The 25,096-nt window shown below is 45.6% G+C and overlaps 1 protein-coding gene across 2 annotated transcripts in view; it reads left to right on the forward strand.

Moving 5' to 3' along the window:
• ATG2B (autophagy related 2B) overlaps positions 1-25,096 on the forward strand; it is a 132,623-nt gene that overhangs the window by 10,223 nt on the left and 97,304 nt on the right. For both annotated transcript variants that reach the window (XM_073609132.1, XM_073609133.1), the window contains 7 exons: positions 4,096-4,258; positions 7,277-7,426; positions 10,431-10,533; positions 12,435-12,591; positions 16,419-16,598; positions 17,902-17,998; positions 23,988-24,170. In XM_073609132.1, the coding sequence (XP_073465233.1) occupies positions 4,096-4,258; positions 7,277-7,426; positions 10,431-10,533; positions 12,435-12,591; positions 16,419-16,598; positions 17,902-17,998; positions 23,988-24,170 (1,033 nt within the window). The remainder of the gene's footprint in view (positions 1-4,095; positions 4,259-7,276; positions 7,427-10,430; positions 10,534-12,434; positions 12,592-16,418; positions 16,599-17,901; positions 17,999-23,987; positions 24,171-25,096) is intronic.

Genomic DNA, 25,096 nt, shown 5'->3' on the forward strand with positions numbered 1-25,096 from the left:
AGGACGTTCCGGAGCTTTCACACTGGGGCGGTGCGCACGCCAGGACCACGCACGCATAGGACGTTCCGGAGCTTTCACACTGGGGCGGTGCGCACGCCAGGACCACGCACGCATAGGACGTTCCGGAGCTTTCACACTGGGGCGGTGCGCACGCCAGGACCACGCACGCATAGGACGTTCCGGAGCTTTCACACTGGGGCGGTGCGCACGCCAGGACCACGCACGCATAGGACGTTCCGGAGCTTTCACACTGGGGCGGTGCGCACGCCAGGACCACGCACGCATAGGACGTTCCGGAGCTTTCACACTGGGGCGGTGCGCACGCCAGGACCACGCACGCATAGGACGTTCCGGAGCTTTCACACTGGGGCGGTGCGCACGCCAGGACCACGTACGCATAGGACGTTCCGGAGCTTTCACACTGGGGCGGTGCGCACGCCAGGACCACGCATGCATAGGACGTTCCGGAGCTTTCACACTGGGGCGGTGCGCACGCCAGGACCACGCACGCATAGGACGTTCCGGAGCTTTCACACTGGGGCGGTGCGCACACCAGGACCACGCACGCATAGGATGTTCCGGAGCTTTCACACTGGGGCGGTGCGCACGCCAGGACCACGCACGCATAGGACGTTCCGGAGCTTTCACACTGGGGCGGTGCGCACGCCAGGACCACGCACGCATAGGACGTTCCGGAGCTTTCACACTGGGGCTGTGCGCACGCCAGGACCACGCACGCATAGGACGTTCCGGAGCTTTCACACTGGGGCGGTGCGCACGCCAGGACCACACACGCTTAGGACGTTCCGGAGCTTTCACACTGGGGCGGTGCGCACGCCAGGACCACGCACGCATAGGAAGTTCCGGAGCTTTCACACTGGGGCGGTGCGCACGCCAGGACCACGCACGCATAGGACGTCCCGGAGCTTTCACACTGGGGCGGTGCGCTTGCAGGACAGGGATAAAAAGTCCTGCAAGCAGCATCTTTGGGGCGGTGCAGGAGCGGTGTATACAGCACTCCCGCACCGCCCTGCCCATTGAAATCAGTGGGCAGCGCTACCAAAGCGCTTCAGCAGCAGCGTTTTTCAGGCTCTTTTAACCCCTTCTGGGGGGTTAAAAGCGCCCAGCTAGCGGCGTCAAAGCGTTGATTAAACAGCGGTAAAACACCACAAAAAATTAGCGGCGCTTTACCACTGACTCCTCACCACCCCAGTAGCCTTAAAGGTTTACCTTTTGGAACATGTTACATGTTCCAGCTCCTGCCACCAGTCCCCAAGACAGCGTGGGGCCAGGGGTGGTATTGTGGGTGGGGTCCAGGGGGGGCCCTGTCAGGTAGGCAGTATGGGGCCCCATGATTTCTAACAGCGGTCCTGCCCGGGGTGTAAGGATCCTTGGTATGTTTACCTTGAAGAAAGAAATGTTTGCAGACTCAGACCACTGGGGATTCTGTATAAATGTAACCAAGAGACAGGAAGGCTGGTATTATTTATTATTATTGTGAATGATTTCCATGGGGCATTAAGCAATAAGGAAATCTGCTTATGAATTCATGCAGAGCCTCCCACACACTTATCATGAGCTGGCTGGTCATTTTTAGAAACTTAATGTATCCACAATGAGTAGTGAACGACGGCCTACAAGATGGCATCTGCACAGAGAAATGTTGACGTCTTTTATTAAAGCATCTGAAATCAGAACGGCCTCTATTGCCTCATTCAGAATAAGATCTTTTGTGGAAAATAATGATTGGAGATTGAGGCTCGGATCACACTGCTGCGACCTGGCCAGGTAACTTCCTGGCAAATTTGCTAGCGACTTGTGAACGACCTTAAGCAACTTTTGAAGCGACTTTCAGGGAATGCCTGGGTAATCTTCCTGTAATGTCGGATCGAAATCGCATCAGTATAGATGAGGATCCGACTTGGAGTCAACTTCCATTAACCACTTGACCCCCTGAAGATTTACCCCCCTTTCCTGACCAGGGCATTCTTTGCGCTGTGGCACTGTGCTACTTTAACTGAAAATTGCGCGGTTGTGCGACTCTGTTCCCAAATAAAGTTTATGTAATTTTTTTTTCCCACAAATAGAGCTTTCTTTTGGTGGTATTTGATCACCTCTGCGGTTTTTTTTTTTTTTTCCCCTATAAACAAAAAAAATACAGACAATTTTGAAAAAAACAAACTATTTTTTTTACTTTCTGCTCAAAAACATATCCATTAAATAAATGTAAAAAATCTTTCTTCATCAGTTTAGGCCAATATGTATTCTGCTACATATTTTTTGTAAAAAAATCACAATAAGCGTATATTGATTGGTTTGTGCAAAAGTTATAGAGTCTACAAACTATGGGATATTTTTATGGAATTTTTATTTATATACTTTTTTTTTACTAGTAATGGCGGCGATCAGCGACTTATAGCGCGAATGCTACATTGCAGCGGAAAATTTGGACACCTAACTGACACTTTTTACACTTTTTTGGAAACCAGTGACACTAATACAGTGATCAGAGCTAAAAAATATGCACTGCCACTGTACTAATGACACTGGCAGGGAAGAGGTGATCAAAGGGTTAAATGTGTCCCTAGGGAGTGCTTACTAACTGTGGGGGGGTTCTTGTACTATGGGAAGGCAGAGATCTGTGTTCCTGCTTAGCAGAAACACAGGATCACTACCTTCCCTACTGACAGAACAGTGATCTGCCTTGTTTACATAGGCAGACCGCAGTTTTGCTTCTCTCCCTAACGATAGGTGGGTCCCGGCGGACATTGAGTCTGCCGGACCCGCTGATTTGCTCCTGCTGTATCCAATCACAGTGGGAGAAGGTCGCCAACGGCGCGTGTGCGTGCCCCAGACCTGGGAGTGCAGGATCACGTACAGGTAGGTGATTCTGCACAGGAGAGCCGCCGTATATGTACAATACACAGTCGGCAAGCGGTTAAAGTAGTACTGAAGACTGAGACTTTTTTTATAGATATAATCATTTTAAATATAATGCACAATACTGGTAAACTTTTACTTTATGTAATTGTAATGCCTCCAGTCTTTTGAGCCTCCGGCTTCTCCGGGTTCAGATGCTGATCTTCCCTGCAGAGAGCCCTTAAAGTGGTTGTAAACCCTAGAAAAAAAAAAAACAACCTACAAGACAGGCATAATGAGCTAGTATGCATCGCATACTAGCTCATTATGAAATACTTACCTTAGAACAAAGCTGTTGCAGCGGTCCCCACACACCGATGTGACAGGCGACATGTCTCTGGAATGTTTGCGGGCTCCGAAGCTGTGATTGGCCAGAGCCGCTGGCTTCGAAGCTGTGATTGGCCAGAGCCGCGATGGCGTCACTCCCGCGCATGCGTTCAGGAGCCGCCAATAATGGCACAGCAGCTGAAGAAACGGCACGTATTTGTGATTTTTAGTTATTTGTGTTTTTATTTTACATTTATTTATTCATATATTATGACGATTTTATTTTTAAAATTTTTGATTTGAGCAAAAAATTGATCAAAAACGTGCGACAAAACGCGCAAATACATTTCCATTAATTTCTATGAGAATACAAATGTGACAAATCTGACCGATTTGAGCGACAAAAAAAGCTACAGAACTTGTTTGAGCTTCAAGCGTTTGGCTTCAGGCGACATGGAGTGGAGATGTGAACCATCTCCATAGAGAATCGTTGATTTTTTTTTTTTCCCGGCGTTTTTAAGTTTCAAGCTACAAAACTCTCAGGTGTGAATGGAGCCTCATTGTGCAGAGACGGACCTTTTAGAGTCCCACTCTCCTCTATGGAGAGATCGGCTGAAAACGGACAGCCTGTCCATTTTCATCTGATCCGATCTGCCAGACAGCTTGGATAGCAGCGGATTGGATAACAGCGTTTGTCAGTAGACATGTCACCGCTGACACCTGCCGCTCTATAGGGGAGACTGGAGCGTCCAATCAGATCCACCTGAAAAACTGACAGGTGGACCTGATCGAAAAGCCGTGTGAAAGGGGCCTTAGGAATACCTTGGTCACAGGTGTATACAATGTACTGCTCAGTTTTTATACAATGTACATCCTCTGTAACTTTCTGCTGATATTTTCTCTCTACAGAGTCTTAATGAGATATTGGAGTCAGCAGACGCTCCCCTGGAAGTGACGGAGGGCTTCATACAGACCATCTCCCTGTCTGTCCCCTGGGGCTCCTTACTGCAGGATAACTGTGCACTGGAGGTGAAAGGCCTGGAGATGGTGTTCAGGCCAAGACCTCGACCACGTATGTAACACACAATTTAATTCTTGCACACAGAGAGGCATTAAAGCTGGAGTTTAATCTTCTTATATTTTGCTTTCCCTGGTCCCCCCCCCCCAAACAACATGCCAATGACTTATTAAAGCAGTTGTAAACCGCGCCTGGTCATTTTTACCTACAGGTGAGCCTATAATAAGGCTTACCTGTAGGTAAAGTGAATATCTCCTAAATGTGCACCATTAAGACCCCTTTCACACCGAGGGCGTTTTGCAGGCGCAATAACGTTAGAAATAGTGCCTGCAATCCACCCTCAAACAGCTGCTCCATTGTCTCCAGTGTGAAAGCTCGACGGCTTTCACACTGGAGCGGTGCGCTAGCAGGACGTCAGGAAAAGTCCTGCCAGCAGCTTCTTTGGAGCGGTGAAGGAGCGGTGTGTTTACCGCTACTCCACCGCTGCTCCCCATTAAAATCAATGGGGCAGCGCTGGGATACCGCCAGCAAAACGCCGCTATTGCGGCGCATTGCGGGCGGTTTTAACCCTTCCCGCGCTGCAAATCCGACCGTAAAACGCCGCTAAAAATAGCGGTGTTTTACCGCCGACGCTATGAGCGGCTCGGTGTGAAAGGGGTCTTAGATTTAGGAGAGATTCACCCTGCATGCAACCACTGATATCACTGGCACAAGCGATCTGAACGTGCGATATACCTTGCCGGAACTTCAGAGCTTTGTGCCGGGTGACGTCATCGTGGCTTCCGCCAGACACAAAACAGGAGCTCACAAACCCGGAGGAAAGAGAGGGGAAACATGCCAGCCCTCTCAGCTGTGACATAACAGCGATCTAGGGCTTAGTTCCAAGGTGAGTATTTCATATGTGCTAGTATGCAATGCGTGACAATAGAAGGTTTTTTTACCTTTAATGTAGAGAATGCATTAAAGTATAGAGTGGAGAGAGATTAGAATGCTTGTCGGATTTTTTCGTTGTCTGTGATTCGCTCTCTCCATTTGTCCTATTTACCATTATCTTTGAAAGTAAAAGAAAATCTAAAATTTTGGGTTGTCCCCAGAGAAGTATTAGCAGGGAAATCTTTCAATGGGGACACTAGTTCTGATGACCTGGGGGTCCATAAGAGATTCCTTTTAATTTTCAGGAATTTATTATTGCTTCCTTTTTTTGCTATGGGATAGGAAGTGAAGGGAAATCTCTGCAATGGGATGTAGATTGGCTAAAAAAAAAAAAAAAATCATCTGATGGGTTCTAACCCTTCCTTGCTCTATCCACCTAGGTAAGTATGATTCTAAAAAAAAAAAAAAAAAAGATATTCCCATACTTCTCTTTTAAAGAGGAAGTAAACTTCCTCTGCAGACATTTACCTATAGTAATATAATTAATTACCTATAGGTAGTGTAAATATCTCCTAAATGTGTGCTATTTAGGAGATATTTACATTACATGCAGCCATTGACATCACTGGTGCATGTGCTCTGAAGGAACAGCCACGGATCCCGTTCCTTCTGAGCCCATCGCTGTAAATGGCGGCTCCCACCAGCTTGCGTGGGAGTGACGTCATCAGGGCTCCGGCCGCTCACAGCGCTGGTGCCTGCGAACCCGGAAGAAACTCTGGGGAACATGTCAGCCGTCTCCACGGTGTGCTGGCGCCATTTTAAGGTAAGTATTTCATAATTGGCCAATACGCGATGCATACTAGCTCATTATGCCTTTGTTCTTACAGTTTTTTTTTTTCTTTTTTTTAAAGAGTTTACAACCTCTTTAAGGTTAAAAAAAAAACCCTTCAGCCTCTACAATCACTGGAGTTAAGGAAGAAAAACTTTTTTTTTTTTACATTTTTTTTTATTTACATTTTTTTTTTAACCACTTAAGGACTGCCCCACATACATATACTGTGGCAGGGCAGCCTTTAAGAGCAAAATCACGTACCTGTACGTGATTGCTCTCCTTGCGTCTGGGACGCGCACACTGCCGGAGCCCTGCTCCTGCTGTGATTTGACACCGCCGGGACACGCCGATCGGTCATAGGAGAGACAGAAGGGTGGTCTGCCTATGTAAACCAGGCAGACTGCCATTCTGTGAGGGAGGAAAATGGAGATATTGTGTTTCTGCTAAGCAGAAACACAGATGTCTTTTTTTTTTTTTTTCTCCAGTCACGGCATTCCCCCCACAGTTAGAAAGCACTCCCCAGGAGGACACTTAACCCTTTGAGCTCCCCTGATGTTAACCACTTTTCTGCCAGTGTCATTAGTACAGTGATTTTTTTTTTTTTTTTTTTTTTTAGCACTGATCACTGTATTGGTGTCACTTGTCCTCAAAAAGTGTCAGATTTGTCTGCCGCATTGTCGCAGTCCCCCTAAAAATCGCTGATCGCCGCCATTACTAGTAAAAACAAAAAATTCCAAAAATAAGAAGTCCATAAATCTATCGCATAGTTTGTAGATGCGATAACTTTTATATATGCGCTTATGTGGATTTTTTTTTTTTACCAAAAACGTGTAGGAGAACACATATTGGCCTAAACTAATGAAGACATTTTTTACATTTTTTTTTTTTATTGGATGTGTTTTATAGAAAAAATTAAAAAATATTGTTTTTTGGGTTTTTTTTTTCAAAATTGTCAGTCTTTTTTTTTGTTTATAGCGCAAAAAATGAAAAATCGCAGAGGTGATCAAATGCCACCAAAAGAAAGCTCTATTTGTAGGGAAAAAAACATGAATTTCATTTGGGTACAGCATCGCGCGACAGTGCAATTGTCAATTTAGACAACGCAGTGCTGTATCGCAAAAAATGGCCTGGTCAGGAAGGGGGTAAAACCCTTTCGGAGCTGAAGTGGTTAAATCACCCTGCCCAGGCAGAAAACCCCTCTCACCGCGATATCTGTGTGTGTGAATGCGATGGTCTTGACTCAGTACCTGTAGACCTCAATGTCCAAGTCTCCCCCCTCCTTGCCGTATAACACACAGTCCAGTAAGGGTGATTTGTGAAGATCATTGATATTTGTAAGTAACCTTTGTTTTGATTGTATATTGCAGGTTCTGCTTCTGAGCCGATGTATTGGTCAAGTTTTATGACCAGCAGTATGCAGCTGGCCAGAGAGTGCCTGAGTCAGAAGCTGACCGATGAACAGGAGTCCTCGCAGCCCTTTGAGGGGCTTGAGAAATTTGCAGAGACCATAGAAACTGGTAAGGCTGCTGGATTCCTATTATGTATATGCTGCACTTCTATCCCTTCCTTGCATTTTCTGGACTCTGAGATTTTATAGGGAAACCATAATGGTTTTTGGTTAGATATTTTTTATTTATTTATTTTTTTTTAGGTTACGCATTTGTTAAAGTGGAACTAAACTCATTGATTTAAGTTTCCCACAACAGTTACATTCAAGGGATGCCATGACTGATAAATCTCATATTTACTTGTACTCTCAACCATAGGTGTGGGCAGCCTATTGCATTAGCGTGTGCACCCCAAAGTTTACACACATAATATTATAAATTAATGTAGACAAACATTTTAAAATGTATTAAAACATGGACAATGTCAGTAGAGCAGTAGATGGTATCAGTAGGGCAGTGGACAGTGTCAGTAGTTTTTTTTTATTTTTATCATTATTTAAAAAAAATAAATATTTTTTTTTTTTTATAATATTCTTTTTTTTAATTTTTTTTTTTTACGATTTTTCAGGAGCTTTTTTGGGGGACTTTGGTGAAATATCAGTGGGTCCCTGATGTCTCGCTTTTGAGACAGAGAAAGGGACCGAGGACAGAGATTCCCCAGTACCTTTCTCTGCAGTCTCAACTGCACTGGACAGTGAATGAATGGGGAGTGCTCTGTGCTAAGCAGCTTCCTGTTCATTCACAAACACAGTTTACTATGCTTCAGTTATGAATGGACACCGGTACCAATCGTTTCTATCACTTACTATATTCATTCAGAAAATGAAGGGGCTGGCAAATGACACATTTACCAGCCTCTTTCTCCACTCTCCATCCTGACACATTCCCTGCAGCAGCCCGCTGGACAGGAGAGGAGGGAAGTCGGAAGTTCTGCGAGTGGGGGGATGGGACACAGGGGGGCCCGGGCAACAGGGGGAATCTGCGCTGCACAAGGTGTTTAGGGTGTGCCCTGGCACACCCCCCATGCACACCTTTTCTCTCAACCAAATTGTCAAGCCATCAAATGGCTGGTGTCATAGGTGATCACGTGAAGCACCATGGCAGCTTCAGATCATACAGAAGCTAAAGCAGCCCATGGATGACTCGATTTTCTTTCCTGCCATCATGGTTGGCAGGAAAAAAAATTGCTTGATTCCCCCAATCAGTGTTGATGGGGGGGGGGGGGGGATGTCACCTGCAGTGCTGTTGTGTTCTGCCGGCTGGCAGAACTCAATGATTACTGCTAGCGGCTAAATTAACTGACAGTAATCGAATGTAAAAAATTTGACCGGCTGGTTGCACCAAAGTTAATCGATGGATTGACTCCTGTACAATCAACCTGCCCATACATGGATTAGAACTCCATCTAAATTTGCTACTGCATCTAACACTACCCTATTTAGAGGCTGACAATGCTGCTGTCCATGGGTGGCTCCATTTCTCCTCCATAGTGTGTTACGTGTTCCATATAATTTTTTTATCCTATAGAGAAATGGTTGCAGTCGTGGTTGCTCCTGTTTCTCATTATAAAGCTTATTTCTATAGGTTGCTATGATTTCACAGAAACCGTTGCGACCATTGATTTGTGGCTATGCTTGTAGCTGTTCCCTTTACTACAGCACTGTCTGTCAGTAAAGCAGCCCATATGCAGAGCAAATTTCTTTCCTGCAACCACGGGTTGCAAAAAAGAAATACACAGTCAGTGTTGTCGGGGGAATCCCTACCGTCGAGTCATTATATTCTCCCTGCGGGGGGAAGCCGTCCCTGTCGGGAGATGACAGTGATTATTGCTAGTGACTATACCAGCCGCAAGTGATAATCGCATGCAAAATCTGGTAGGCTGGTTGTACCCAAGTTGATCGATCAAATTGGTACATTTAGCCTGCCCATACATGGTTCCAACCTCGGCCAGTTCAGCAGGAACTGCCCAAGATTCGAATTGTCTATGGCTGGCTTAACTCTAAGAAACACGTACACTTCCAGCAGATCAGTCCAAGGAAATATTGGAAATGTACACCATATTTCCTCCTTGGCAACATGATGAATATGGCGTGTGCCCTTGCTTAGTTTTCCCCCAGCGCTTAGGCACAGTAAGGTATGCAGAAGGAGCTGATGACGTAACGCAAAAGAAAAGAATTATTCAAAGGAGTTGTAAAGGTTAGATTATTTAAAAAAACTAAAATAACAAACATGTCATACTTACCTCCTCTGTGCAAGGGTTTTGCACAAAGCGGGCCCGATTCTCCTTTTCTGGGGTCCCCTGGTGGCATTGAGTGCCCCCACGGAGAGCCGCATTTCACGGGAGGCACTCGTGCTCCCGATTCCTGCTGCTGCGTCCATTGACCCAAACAGCAGGACTTGGCCACGCCCCCGGCTCCCGTGTCACTGGATTTGATTGACAGCAGCAGGAGCCGATGGCTCCCACTGCTATCAGTCTATCCAATGAGGACCTGAGGCAGTGGCTGGAGCTGCTGTGCTCATCCCCGTTGCTGGAACGATCGGGTTCAGGTAAGTAAAAGGGGGGCTCTGGGGGGGGGGGGGCTGCTGCACTACAGAAAGTTTTTCACCTTAATGCATTCTATGACTTTGAGACAACCCCTTTAATCAAACAGTAAGGTGGTATTTGTGAGAATATAACGCCTTTTTTGTCCATTGTGAAAAGGGGCTAAGAGTCAAAATGGGAGCATGATCCTACAGTTCAACTTTTAAATAGTTACATAGCTAATATGGTTAAAAAATTACATAAGTCCATCCAGTTCAACCAACAAAGCAAAAAAATAAATAAACGCACACATACAAATAGAAAACCTCCATATACATAATCCTATACCCACATTTGATCCAGAGGAAGGCAAAAAAACAAACAATAAAGCATGATCCAATTTGCTCCAGAGAGGGAAACAAATTCCTTCCTGATCCCCCAACAGGCAATTGGGTATTCCCTGGATCAACTTTACCTATAAAATATTAGTGTCCAGTTCTATGCATTTAGGAAAAATCCAGGCCTTTATTGTATGTTGTTTTTGTGTTGCAGTACTGAGACGCGTCAGAGTGACGTTTATCGACACAGTGTTGAGAATAGAACGTATACCTGAAAACTCCAAAACAGGAACTGCCCTGGAAATACGAATCAGCAAGTAAGAATAAACAAGTATCTGTCCACAGACAATAGTAATGATTGTGCAGAACCCTGTGTTTGAGTTCACATCAGAAATACATGTTACATTAACATAGATTTAAATTCTAAGGGCTCATTTATACTTGGGATTGAGGGGAGGTAAAACCCAGTGGTTGAGCCATGCTTTTACCTCCCTTCGATCGCTCCCCCCCCCCCTGTTGTTGCTGAGGCAGCGACCGGGGATGTACGTATGCCTTGGGTGCGATGCTTTGCTTTGCTTTGCAGCTGCAGCAGTTATTATATGCTCGGCAGGTGGTACCACTAGCCGTGTGTGAACTATTCAAGTGAATGGTACTGTGCTGCAGCCACACAAAGCGCTCACAGTTACGACACAGTTTTCCAGTAGTTAGGGGGTTAAAACAGTCAGTGAGGGGGAGATACATTGCCTCCTCACCATCTGTCTATTGCTGTCTGAAGCGCTATCTAAAAAGCAGATCGTGCTTCAGACAGCAAAGCAGGTCTAAACAACAAGGCCTTAATTAATATTTTGTTTGCTGAAGCACTGTGTATGATAAACCAACTGTTTTATTTAAAAAAAAACCCAAAAAACACTTTTCAATTTTTTTTTTTTCTTTTTTCTTCATATTGTGTCACATTTCAGTGCTGCTGTTCTCCTGCAGCCATTTCATGCACGTCGGCGATGGCTGCATGGCATTTCTCAGGGCTGGTTTCCTGATGGTGTCAACAGCAGACCGTACATACACTATATTGCCAAAAGTATTGGGACACATTCTTTACATGCACATAAACTTTAATGGCATCCCAGTCCATTGGGTTCAATATTGAGTTAGCCCACCCTTTGCAGCTATAACAGCTTCAACTCTTCTGGGAAGGCTGTCCACAAGGTTTAGGAGTGTGTCTATGGGAATTTTTGACCATTCTTCCAAAAGCGCATTTGTAAAGTCAGGTACTGATGTGGGATGAGAAGGCCTGGATCGCAGTCTCCACTCTAATTCATCCCAAAGGTGTTCTGTCGGGTTGAGGTCAGGACTCTTTGCAGGCCAGTCAAGTTCCACCACCCCAAACCCACTCATCCATGTCTTTTAAGGACCTTGCTTTGTGCCGTGGCGAGCTCAGCTGGAAGTTCTGCCCGCCCCTCCTCCCTCCCCCTACAGCTGGCCCAATCAGAGGGCGCAGCACGCTTCAAGCAGTAGGGAACCTGGCCGCAAGTCTTCACTATCGATTTCCCTTAGCAGAGATGGCGGCGGCAGCACCCGAAAGCCGACTTGCAAAATCGGCTCCGGTGAAGACACTGCTGGATTCCTGGACTGGTAAGTGTCCTTATAATAAAAGTCAGAAGCTTCAGTATTAGTAGTTGCTGACTTTTATTTTTTTCTGCAAGAGCCTGGCGCGCCTCTTTAATTGAACAAGTTGAGGCTAGAAGCTGATTGGTTGCCATACGCAACTGCTTAAGATTCTGTCTGCTCCAGCCTTGATAAATTCCCCCACAATGTATTTTCTCTTGTCATTGCCGTATGGTGACGTGTTTGGTGGTAAAGTTGGCAAAAAAAATGCTAGGAGGTGGAGTTTTTTTTGCTAGAGGACACTTTGTATGCCTCTTGCACCAAAAACGTCTTCCCCTTTGTCCTAGCAATATTTTTTTGTGTTCATTATCTATGGTGCATGCACAGTGCAGTGTACACTAGGCCCATTCTCACCACCTGTAAGATGTAGAGAAGCATAGGTATCAATGGCTGCCCAGAGGCTGAATAGAGAAGACGTTGGATATCTCTTTGGATGGACAGAGACTGGGACCCATCATCCTTGGAGGTAAGTTGGTATTATGTGAAAGTTATGTGCTCTTGTGGACCTGCCAGCCATAGTTCCAGCTTAATGAGGCCTCATGATGCTTTCTTGCAGGACGATGTATTCTGATGAAACGGTGGATGAGCAGTCGGGAATTAACGTGCACAGGCCCTCGGCATTCGCTCACAAAGTCCTGGAACTCAGCGGTGTTTCTTTCTTCTGGGATGAATTCTCTGCAAAGTCCTCTCCTGTTTGTTCAACCTCCAAAGTGGTATTTAAAAGTTTGTGTTACTTATGTGTACAATAATCAGATCACCATTAGAGTTGTCCCGATACCACTTTTTTAGGACCGAGTACAAGTACCGATACTTTTTGTCAAGTACTCGCCGATACCGATTACCGATATTTTTTTTTAATGTCACGTGACAGTGTTTTTTTTTTTTTTTTTTTTTTTTTTTTTTAGGGGGGGGGGGGGAGTGAACGGTGTGTGTGTGTGTGTTTTTTTTTTTTTTTTTTTCATTTACATTTATTATTTTTTACAATTTAATTTTTTTTTATTCTTTATTGCACTATGTGTGTGTGTTTTTTTTTTTTTTTTTAATCAGCCCTGTTGGGGGGCTTTGGTGAGATATCAGGGGTCTTAACAGACCTCTGATATCTCCCCCTTGAGACAGAGAAAGAGACCGAGGATAGAGATTCCCCAGTCCCTTTCTCTGCAGCCTCAGCTGCACTGAGAATGAATGGAGAGAAGACAGCGGCTCCTCTCCATTCATTAACTGACACATCGTAATCACAGGTGATTACAATGTTTCAGTTATGTGAATGGACAGAGTCAGCTGACTCTGTCCATTCACACAGCGGAGAGACAGCAGAACGGAGGGGACAGAGGAAGAGAGAGGGGGACAGCGGAAAGCCGGAACGGATGGGGACAGCGGAGGGGGACAGAGCAAAGAAGGAGGACAGCGGAGGGGGTCAGATGAACGGAGGGGGACAAAGCAACGGAGCAGGACAGCGGAGGGGGACAGAGGAACGGAGGGGGACAGAGGAACGGAGGGGGACAGAGCAAAGAAGGAGGACAGCGGAGGGGGACAGAGGAACGGAGGGGGACAGAGGAACGGAGGGGGACAGAGGAATGGAGGGGGACAGAGCAAAGAAGGAGGACAGCGGAGGGGGACAGAGGAACGGAGGGGGACAGAGGAACGGAGGGGGACAGAGGAACGGAGGGGGACAGAGGAACGGAGGGGGACAGAGCAAAGAAGGAGGACAGCGGAGGGGGTCAGAGGAACGGAGGGGGACAGAGCAACGGAGCAGGACAGCGGAGGGGGACAGAGGAACGGAGGGGGACTAAGGGGGATGAGGTGACAGTCAGCGGTGATCGCGTGTGGGGGAGTTACAAGCACCGATCACCGCTGTATGTCACTAAAGCAGCTGAAAGCCGTGGGGGGGAAGCTTGTAACTCCCCCACGCGCCGATCACCGCTGACAGTCAAGGTATCGGGGGAAGCATCGGGAGCATTTGCCCGAGTACAAGTACTTGGGCAAATGCTCGGTATCGGTGCCAATACCAATACTAGTATCGGTATCGGGACAACCCTAATCACCATCACTCTATTGTGACAGGAAGCTCCTGCACAGAGGTATGGTGTCTCACTGGATTAACGCACATATCTGCAGGAAATACATAAAGTACACAAAGACTCAAGGAAGAATACACATTTCTATTGTATTTAGATAGTATTTTCTTATCCTGTAATTCAGCTTTACATTATACCTAAAGCCATTTTTTAAAATTTCGGATAGATTAACGAATGGGCAGAACCCATGTCAGGTTTTTAGGCATATATGTACTATTGGAGAGAGTTTCCTTTTTACTTCCTATCCTGTACACCTGAACACCATAGGAAATAAGAAATCTCTCCAATATGAAAACCATGCCCTCCCAGACAGTTGTCACTATGTCAAATGTCCCTATTGGAAGACAACCCTTCTATTCAGTGGCGGCTCATGGTTTTTTGTTTTGGGGAGGGGGAGCAGCAAACAACCCCCCCCCCCCCCCCGCAGCACCTCAAAGCCCCCCACCCATCCATCCATCCCCGCCCCCCCCCCCCCGCGCTCGCTGACGGACGGTCCACTTACCCCTACCAGGCGACGGGCATCTGGCAGCGGCGTGGATTGGGCAGAGGCGGGGATCAGAGTGTTAGCGGACATCAGGCTGCGGCGGGGATCGGGACGTCAGCGGATATCAGGCTGCGGCGTGGATCGGGGTGTCAGCGGACATCAGGCTGTGGCGGGGATCGGGGTGTATAGGCGGACATCAGGCTGCGGCGGTATCCGGTAGCGGCTCCTGTGTTTTCTCCTTCTCTCTCCTCCTCGCTTTCGCCTTGCGTCTCCTCCCCTCCTCCTAGGCGTCCAAAAGGATCGCCTGTCCTTTCAGCCAATTGGGTGACGGGTATCAGACCTGCTTCCCAATTGGCCGGGAGGAGAATCAGTGTTGCAACAGCAAATTCATTCGCTGTTGCAACACACCTGGGTGGGCTTCGGAAGCATTTCTCTGTGCCCCAAGCCCACCCTATTTTGAAGCCTATTAGAGCCTCTGGCTTTAATCAGTGCTTCAGAAAACACACCCCCGGCATAGGAATTCATGTGCCCGACGTCCTGAAAGGGGCCGGGCGCATGGATGGGGGGGCGGCACCTGTGCACCCACAATGCTTCTATTCCTGTTCTGGTGACCAATCAAAACAGTTTTTTTCCTCTGATGTTTTAAGTCCCAGTCAGTGACAGTATTCCCCTGGACAAATAGAGTGTGAGAATCTAGTGAGGACACAGTCGGCATCAAAACTTGACATGTGTTTTAACCCCATTACCACTCTACCCAAACCTGCAAAAAAAAAGTTTGGGCTATAGATACACATTAAAACCGAACTTGCAGTGTTTCTTTTAGCTTTGGATAGAGTAATGAAAAGTCAAAGTGGAACTGTACTTTCTTATTCAACAGTGATTATTTTTAATCCTCATGCCGCTAGCATTAGTAAATAGGTAGGCAGATATTTTATATTTACTTCTTTTAATTTTTTATTTTATTTTAATTCCTTCAGTTACTTTGTGGTTTCTTACCTAGGCAATTAATGTCCTACATTCCAGGAGCCTTCAGAAGGGGAGGAGGGGTTTTCTCAGCTAAGCACACTCTCCTGCATGCTTGAGCTAAGGGTAGATGGATTCCAGGAAGTAAATGCTACATTAATCATTTCCCCTTACTCAAGATGGCCGCGGCCAGAAATGCTGGAGGGGTGTCTTTCCAAATGATTTCTCAACAAAATAAGGCATTGAGACATGCATGGAGGAGTTGGTTTGTGGTGCTCAGATGCAGTAAACGTCCACTTTAAATTTCAGGATTTTTTTTTTTTTTTTTTTTTTGTATCTCTGTGAAACAATCACAAATGTTTCTCTTCATTTTCTGTCCTGTGCACACAAGAAGTTAAAGGAAATCTCTACAAAGGGAAATAAATCTCCTCTTAGACAGTTGTCACCAGAACAAGTGTACCTTTTAAAGGATTTCCCCCACTATATCTGTTCTGGTGAAGACAAATGTTGGATTTTGCCTTAGGCAGCCCATACATTGATCCTTTTTTATTTCATTCAACCGGTGGGTTGAATAAAAAAAAAAAAAAAAAAAGATCCTGTTCCCCCATCCACACCTTTTTGAGGTGAATGGGGGGAATCCTTCCCCTTGCGGGATTGTGTTCTGCCGGCGGGGAGTTTTCTCCACTGCCAGAATACAGTGACCAGTGTTGCTGGCTATAACCGGCAGCACTGATCGTTTGAGAAAAACCTGATAGATCAACTTGTGTACAACCAGCTTGCCCATACATGGATCGAAATTTGTCAGGTCCCTGTTGAATTAGCTGCATTTTGATCCATGTATGGCCGGCATTACTTTTTCCTGGTGGTCACAAATTCATTTGATAGTTTTCCTTAGCAAAGACATGGACAGCAGCATGCGCTTTATGTAAAAATGATAGCGCTAAATGGGACCTGAATGGCTCTAGTAAATGTGATTCGATTTGCTTCCAATTCTTTTTTTTTTTTTTTTTTTTTTCAGGAAACTGAGCCTAAACTTTCTCCCAGCTGGAATCCAAAGCCTGTCTTTGAGCCTCACCCACAGTTCACTAGAAGTATAACTGAAGTCACCCCCTCTGACCCTGTGCAGATTGCTTGCCTGGTGGGCAGTATTGAGCTGGGTCTGATTCTGAAACAGAATGAAGTGCTTCCTGGAGCAAAGGTCAGTTCATCTTCTGTATATCTGTTTTGACTGCTTCACTTGTCCTTAGGTGGTCTATTACTGGTCGTGGTTTTTTGGCCTGTAATACTGGGGCATGCATCTAGAACTTTTGAGATGACCACAGTTGGAGGGGTCACTAGTTGGGAAGCAGTGGCTTCACGGACACAGCCTCTGCTCCCAATCTGACATCCGTACAGGTGCACGGCCCCGAACACACACTGTCTGTGTTCGGGGTTATACACCCACACGGATCTCAAATTGGGAGCTGTGGCTGTGTTTGTCGCAGCCGCTGCATTCCAGTTGACATGAATGGAATTGCCTGCCAAGGGCATGCACAGAACACCTGTGCAGGTAAACGCAGCCCTCGTATGGGTGTAGGCTGTAGTGCACCTGTGTGAATAAGGCTGTTGCCGGTGTTCTGTCGAGAAGTACCCCCCATTAAATAGTGCCCACGCATGCACAGGACGGAGCCGCACTTCAGCTGATTTGCAGATTGGCTGAAGTGACGTCACCAGGGCGCAAGCGCACATCGCAGGAGGCATGTCTCGATGGGAGATACCATTTCACGGCCACAATTTAAACCTATACAAACTGCGGGGGGAGACCATAGTCCTCACATTGTGTCTTGCTGTTGCGGGGCGGCTTTACAGTGTGCTGATGGTCCGGTTTTGTCTATGTTGCAGGGCGGGTTTGCTGAGTTGAAGGGGTGGTTTTACGCCTGTGTGAATGGGCGGGTTGCAACACAGCCACTAGCTGCCCTCCAGCAGCAGCGATGCACAATCTGAGAACTACGGTCTCCCCCCGCTGTTTGTATAGGTTTAAATTGTGTCTGTGAAATGGTATCTCCCATCAAGAGATACCTCCTACGATGTGTGCATGCGCCCTGGTTACATCAGCCCAGCTGATCGGCAAATCAGCTGTTGTGCTGTTCCGTACGGCGCATGCGCAGTACATACCGGGCACTATTCGGTGGGGGGCACTTCTCGACAGAACACTGGCTCAAACAGATAGCAGAACACTGGATTTCTGTTAGATCAACAGATATTTTTCTGTACTTGCAGCGTTTTGAAAGGAATGATACATGGGGGAATGGTCGTGTATTGCGCGGATGTATTAATTGTGTGTTTTATTTTTATTTTTTTTCCCGAAACCTTAAGGTCATATAGGCAGACATAATAAAAAGAAGCAATTGTCAGACTGTCACATCTTTAAAATCAGAGTGTTGCTTTGAACATCTCAAAGTAATGAGCTGATTGTAAGTGCTTTGTTCTGTTATAACTCTTCTACTGTTTGTTTTATTAAGCTGGATGTGGATGGACGCATCGACTCTTTCCACGCCTTCCTCTCTCCACGGCAAGTTCACCTCTTGCTGGACATGTTGTCAGCCATTGCTGGACCAGGTAATTAAAGTCTTCTTGGCTATCAATATTTAACCACTTTCAGCCCAGGCCTATTCTGGCACTTCTCTTCTACATGTAAATGTCATATTTTTTTTGCTAGAAAATTGCTCAGAACCCCCAAACATTATATATATTCTTTTTGAGTGACAGGCATCTTGCGATTCTGAAAGTTCAAGGAAGAAAAATGTTGCTCCAGGCGAGCAATCACTACAGTACAGATATGCTGGGTGCAAGCCACGGCTCGCCACTGATGATCAATGAGAAGAAAAGAATGGCTGCACATCAAAGGAACGTTTCAACGTGTTTATTCCAAAATAGCAAAAGACAGCGAACAAGACAGAGTGCCCGAACCATGGAGGTGGCGCGTTACACACTGACCTCAGTGCTTATTCATTGAAGAAGCACTGAGGTCGGTGTGTAACGCGTCACCTCCATGGTTCAGGCACTCTGTCTTGTTCGCTGTCTTTTGCTATTTTGGAATAAACATGTTGAAACGTTCCTTTGGTGTGCAGCCGTTCTTTTCTTCTGATTGGTCCCGCGATTTTGTTTGCGTGATTTTACCGCAAATCATCAGGTGGCAAAATCGTGCCGTGATTGGGGTGCCATTGGAAGTGACGGGGATCGCAAGCACGCCCCACGATTTGGGATCGAAGGCAGAATCGCAGTGATTCCGCCTACGATCCGGGACGCCTAAATGTGAACAGAGCCTTAGTGGGACTCCATACCCTCCCATAGCATTTTTTTTTATTTTACGGACCTGTAAACTCAATCCTCCAAGATCATTGCTGTATATCAGACAGTGGATAGACCTTCTGTAGAAGTGCAGGTAGCCCCCCCGGTGAGCATAGGTAGGTGGTAAACTGGCCGAAATGGGAGAATTTATTGAAAAAAAAAATGGCTGTGCTGCAACAAAGTTACAGGAAAGTGTAATTACTTAAAGGTCTTGGTAGAGAGATGGAGGCCCATTTAGGCCAAGTACAGTGTACTTACCTTATATGCCTGCATCCTCTGCTACTTTCTTTGGTTGCTTCCACCAGCCCCTGAAAATGGCAGAATTGCGTTTTGCCAAAAAAGAAAAAAAGTCCAGTGTTCAACGATCGCAAACAGAAAACTGCTTAACAACGCATTAGGCACCTCACATCCACTTTGGTGTAAAAAATAAAGCAGTTTTGCTTGTAGTTTAATTGCAAGCAAAAACGCTTTATTTTTCCTGTGTTTCCTGTACATGATCGGATACTTTAGGACAAAGACATGGATTTTTGGGTATTCTGCTAGGTTCTAACCCAAAGGAACGATACCTTTAAATGAAAACATATATTGCAGCGCGAAAAATGCACAGTAACATTTAAAAAAGAAAGATGGACGCAAAGCATGCTTTTAAAATGCTTGCAAGCAATAAGCTTGCCCAGGTAGAAATACCTTAAAGCAGAGTTCCACACAAAAATGGAACTTCCGCTTTTCGGAACCCTCCCCCCCTCCGGCGTCACATTTGGCACCTTTCAGGGGGGAGGGGGGTGCAGATACCTGTCTAAGACAGGTATTTGCACCCACTTCCGGCATAGACTCCCATGGGAGTCTATGCCTCTTCCTGTCCCTCCGCGCTGTCTCCTGGGAAACGCACAGCTCCCAGGAGATAGCAGGGACCAGTTACGATGCGCAGCGCGACTTGCGCATGCGCAGTAGGGAACCGGGAAGTGAAGCCGCAGCGCTTCACTTCCTGATTCCCTCACCTAGGATGGCGGTGGCAGCTGCCGAGAACCGAGCGGGTTCCCGGCGTCGCCTGCCGACATCGCTGGACCCTGGGACAGGTAAGTGGCCATGTATTAATAGTCAGCAGCTGCAGTATTTGTAGCTGCTGGCTTTTAATATTTTTTTTTTGGCGGTTTAGGTGGACCCCCGCTTTAAAAAGTGATTTCACTTTTGTGTGAAATAAAAAAACAATTTCCTCTGGGTGATCAATGTACAACTATTTTATATGTTTTTATACACTTTGTAGGGTTCTGTTATCCTGCTCTAAAGAGGAAAAAAATAAAATTAAAAAAAAAAGGTGTTTTTGTCCTTGTGGATACTGATTCTGAATGAGGTGGTCTGGTTTGTTATTAGTTGGTGCACACGTCATGTTCTGATGAGAAAAGCTGCAGTGTCAGCATCCCTTTGGAAGTATATAACCTTTGTAGAGTATCTCACCAAAACAATATTTCTATTGTAGAAGATGCCTAAAACTTACAGGCTTCTGGGAAAATCAGTGAGCCAATCACTCAAGTAGGAAATTACATTTCTGGGGCTGAATATTGGTGTTCAGTACACCAATATTGTATATAAGGGGTGCTATATTGCCCTATTGAATTCTACAGAAAATCAGTGCTGCAGATTTAAAAAGAAAGGTAATTTTTAATAACATTAAAAGAGATGTATTTTTTTTTTTTTTTACATTTTTTTTAAGAATCATAATACCTAGGTGGATACAGCATGTGGGTAGATCCCGACTTTATTGTTGTGATCTTGACTAAACCTGGACCTACTCTGTGATGTCAGCTGACAGTGGACTTCAGCCCGCTTTCAGTTACAAATGGGTCCCAGGAGAGCAGAACGGACTGCACTCCAGTGATCCACAGGAGAAGTACAGCCAAACGAGCTTTAGCCGTAACTTCTCCTTTTAAATTTCAATATAATCATATGATCTATTATTTTTTTTATTTGCTGTATTTTTGTTTTCATTTAAGTGAAGTTACTCTTTTATGAGTCTTCTTTTAAAACCTTCTTGTTTTGTATATATTTTTTTCAAATTTCAGTTGCTGAAAACCATTAAAAGTTGATAATATTCACACTGAGCTAAGGAACCTTTGCACATATTTCTAAAAAAATAGCAATAGACCAGACCTCCTTTAAATGTTGTTATATAAATCTTTTCTATATTGAGGTTGTTATCCCCACTCTGTCCTTTGGATAACCCTTCCAAAAGCATCTGTTCCATTTTAAATTCTTTAATCCTCTTATACTTTGTTATTGTCAGGGGGCATTTACATTTTCTAAATGGAACTGTGGATAAAATGCATCATATGTGCATCATTTTGTTTGTGTATTATTTTTTTTTTCAGGCTTCATGCACACAGGATGTAAAAATAACGTTATGAAAACGCCAGTATCTTTGCAGTGATTTTTTAAAAACTTTTTTCAGCTTTTTTCAACGTTTGTGGAATAGCGTTTTTTAGCGTTTATTAGCGTTTTTTAGCGTTTATTTTTTTCCAAAATTTTATTTATTTATTTTATTTTTTCAATGGATCAAAAATGTTAAACGTTGGTGAATGAAATTTTTGAGCGTTTTTGAGCGTTTATCAGCATTAGAGCGTTTTTACAGCTGAAAAACGTCTCTCAGAATCCACTGGTCCTGGGTTTTTTTTACAGCTTAAAAACGCCTATGCCATTTGCAGCTCAAAAACGCCTAGGTGGGCATGAAGCCATAGACCAACATAGACAGGCCTTTTTAAGCTGCAAAAAACGCTCAAAAAAGCAGCTGTAAAAACGTCCGTGTGCATGAGGCCTGAAAGGGAAAATCTAGCATGGTCATTTTTTTTTATGTGCACATGAAATTATTCAGAATTAAAGTGATATTAAAGGCGTTGTTTATTTATTTAAAAGAAAAAAAAAATGTTATACTTACCTGCTTTGTGCTTTTGTGGTTTTGCACAGAGCAGCCCAGATCCTCCTCTTCTCGGGTCCCCCGCCAGCGCTCCTGGCCCCTCCCTCCTTCCCACATAGCAAGCAGCTTGCTAAGGGGGCACCTGAGCAGCCTCGCTGACAAACTGCTGCTCTGTGTGTCAATTCACACATAGCTCCGCCCCCACTCTCTCCTCATTGGCTCACTGGCTGTGATTGACAGTAGCGGGAGCCAATGGCTCCCGCTGCTGTCTCTGCCAATGAAGAGACAGAGACCCTGGAGAGCCGCTGCTCTCCAGGTAAGCATTAGGGGGGGTTTGGGGGGATGCAAACTGAAAGTTTTTTTTTTTTTTTTTTTTTTTTACATTGATGCATAGAATGCCTGAAGGTAAGAAACCTTGAACCTTTACAACCACTTTAAGGTGAAACCCCATGGATACATAGAAACACATAGTCGAACAGTTGATTATTAAAAAAGAAAAAAACATAAAATGTATTTTTTTTAAATGCAGTTGGTGTAAGTACATTTTCTGTGTCTAGAGGTCAGCATCCTTAAATGAACATCAACAGCATTCAGTTTGGGGGAGAAAAAGGCCAATGTTAAGGGCCAATCAGGTGTGCTTCATGATACTGACAGATGGAGTAAGCAGAGGAATGATCTGCTCAGTCTGCTTTTGCTCCAATCAGCAGGCTGGTGTGTGTTCTGAATCAGACATGCTGCAGTAATGGGTGGGAATCTACCATTGATGTTTGATGGGAGTACTGGATCACTGTGGACATACACTATATTACCAAAGTATCGGGATGAGTGCCTGAATTTTAATGTCATCTCAGTCTTAGTCCGTAGGGTTCAATATTGAGTTGGCCCGCCCTTTGCAGCTATAACAGCTTCAACTCCTCTGGGAAGGCTGTCCACAAGGTTTAGGAGTGTGTCTATGGGAATGTTTGACCATTCTTCCAGAAGCACATTTGTGAGGTCAGGCACTGATGTTGGACGAGAAGGTCTGGTTGCAAACTCCGTTTTAATTCATCCCAAAGGTGTTCTATCCGGTTGAGGTCAGGACTCTGTGCAGACCAGTCAAGTTCCTCCCCCCAAACTCACTCATCCATGTCTTTATGGACCTTGTTTTGTGCACTGGTCCAAATTATTTGGTGGAGGGGGGATTATGATGTGGGGTTGTTTTTTCAGGGGTTGGGCTTGGCCCCTTAGTTCCAGTGAAGGGAACTCTTAAGGCGTCAGCATACCAAGACATTTTGGACAATCTCATGCTCCCAACTTTGTGTGAACAATTTGGGGATGGCCCCTTCCTGTTCCAACATGACTGCACACCAGTGCACAAAGCAAGGTCCATAAAGACATGGATGAGTGAGTTTGGGGTTGGGGGAACTTGACTGGCCTGCACAGAGTCCTGACCTTAACTCGATAGAGCATCTTTGGGATGAATTAAAGTGGAGACTGCGAGCCAGGCCTTCCCATCCAACATCAGTGCCTGACCTCACAAATGCGCTTCTGGAAGAATGGTCAAACATTCCCATAGACACACTCCTAAACCTTGTGGACAGCCTTCCCAGAAGAGTTGAAGCTGTTATAGCTGCAAAGGGTGGGCCAACTCAATATTGATCCCTACGGACTAAGACTGGGATTCCATTAAAGTTCATGTGCATGTTCAGCAGGAACCAGCCAAATTTCAATCCATCCATGGGCAGGCTGGTTGTACTGAAGACGATTTATCGATATGACCTCAGTACAACCAGCCTTTTTTTTTTTTTTTTTTGATCACTGCCAGTGACATTAGCCGCCAGCAGTCATCACTGTATTCCTCCAAGGAGGACGGCTCCCTCCCAGCAGAACACAATAGAAGGAGGGATTCCCCCAACACCGACTATGTTGATGGGGGAATCTAGCAGTTTTTTCTTTTTTTTCACCCCATGGCTGAAGGAGAGAAAATTGCATAATTTGTGGCCATCCCGCACTATAATGGATCAAAGTCAGTTTCCTGTATGAGCAAAGCTAATGTCCTCCATTTGGGGTCAGGCATTTTTCCCTGCTTGATGATGAGTTCTTCTGCCTCTGGAGCTTATGAAAGTGGACCTAGCTGCTGGAAGTGACCCTCCACCTATAGGAGGGGCGCACATCACGCAGAAGAACCCCCGGAAATAAACAGAAGGAGGGTCATGTGACCCTGGATTCAGGTAAGTACTACGGCATTGGGATAGTATTTTTGTATTTACCAGCTGTTAGTTAAAGGGAAGTTGCTGATATCCTGGAGTTGGGCAATAAGTGGTAATAGAATTGTAACATTTTAATAATAAAAAGTATAACTTGTTGCAGAATCCTCCAGTCGGATAGGAATGTCCAGCAAAGATCGGAAGAGCCGCCCCATGCAGCAAGAAGATGAGCTTCGCCTTCAGATGGAACTCAAACGCTATTTGAAAAGAGAAGCCATGTCTGAAGGACCGTCCGCTGAGCACAGCTTCTATGAGACTGACACAGCAAAAACACCGTCCAGCCGCGGTGAGGACCGCTATGCACTACCTAAGGCTTATGTAATAATCATCTAAAGCAATGGGCAAGGCACAGTGATCCATAGAAACCCGTCATCTTTCATCGTTTTAGCTAGTGCTGCACTGAAAAGAAAAATCCGGTGCCAAAAACCGAAACCTAAATAGGCCGTTTAAAAAAAAAAAATGTTTTACATTTAATATGGCTGGCGATTTTGCCTTGAAGTCAATGGGGCGCCATTTTTGCCTTGAAGTCAATGGGGCGCCATTTTTGCCTTGAAGTCAATGGGGCGCCATTTTTGCCTTGAAGTCAATGGGGCGCCATTTTTGCCTTGAAGTCAATGGGGCGCCATTTTTGCCTTGAAGTCAATGGGGCGCCATTTTTGCCTTGAAGTCAGTGGGGCGCCATTTTTGCCTTGAAGCCAGTGGGGCGCCATTTTTGCCTTGAAGCCAGTGGGGCGCCATTTTTGCCTTGAAGCCAGTGGGGCGCCATTTTTGCCTTGAAGCCAGTGGGGCGCCATTTTTGCCTTGAAGCCAGTGGGGCGCCATTTTTGCCTTGAAGCCAGTGGGGCGCCATTTTTGCCTTGAAGCCAGTGGGGCGCCATTTTTGCCTTGAAGCCAGTGGGGCGCCATTTTTGCCTTGAAGCCAGTGGGGCGCCATTTTTGCCTTGAAGCCAGTGGGGCGCCATTTTTGCCTTGAAGCCAGTGGGGCGCCATTTTTGCCTTGAAGCCAGTGGGGCGCCATTTTTGCCTTGAAGCCAGTGGGGCGCCATTTTTGCCTTGAAGCCAGTGGGGCGCCATTTTTGCCTTGAAGCCAGTGGGGCGCCATTTTTGCCTTGAAGCCAGTGGGGCGCCATTTTTGCCTTGAAGCCAGTGGGGCGCCATTTTTGCCTTGAAGCCAGTGGGGCGCCATTTTTGCCTTGAAGCCAATGCAGGGCA

This window comes from Aquarana catesbeiana, linkage group LG13 (genome assembly GCF_042186555.1).
Source record: "Aquarana catesbeiana isolate 2022-GZ linkage group LG13, ASM4218655v1, whole genome shotgun sequence".
NCBI classification, from domain to species: domain Eukaryota; kingdom Metazoa; phylum Chordata; class Amphibia; order Anura; family Ranidae; genus Aquarana; species Aquarana catesbeiana.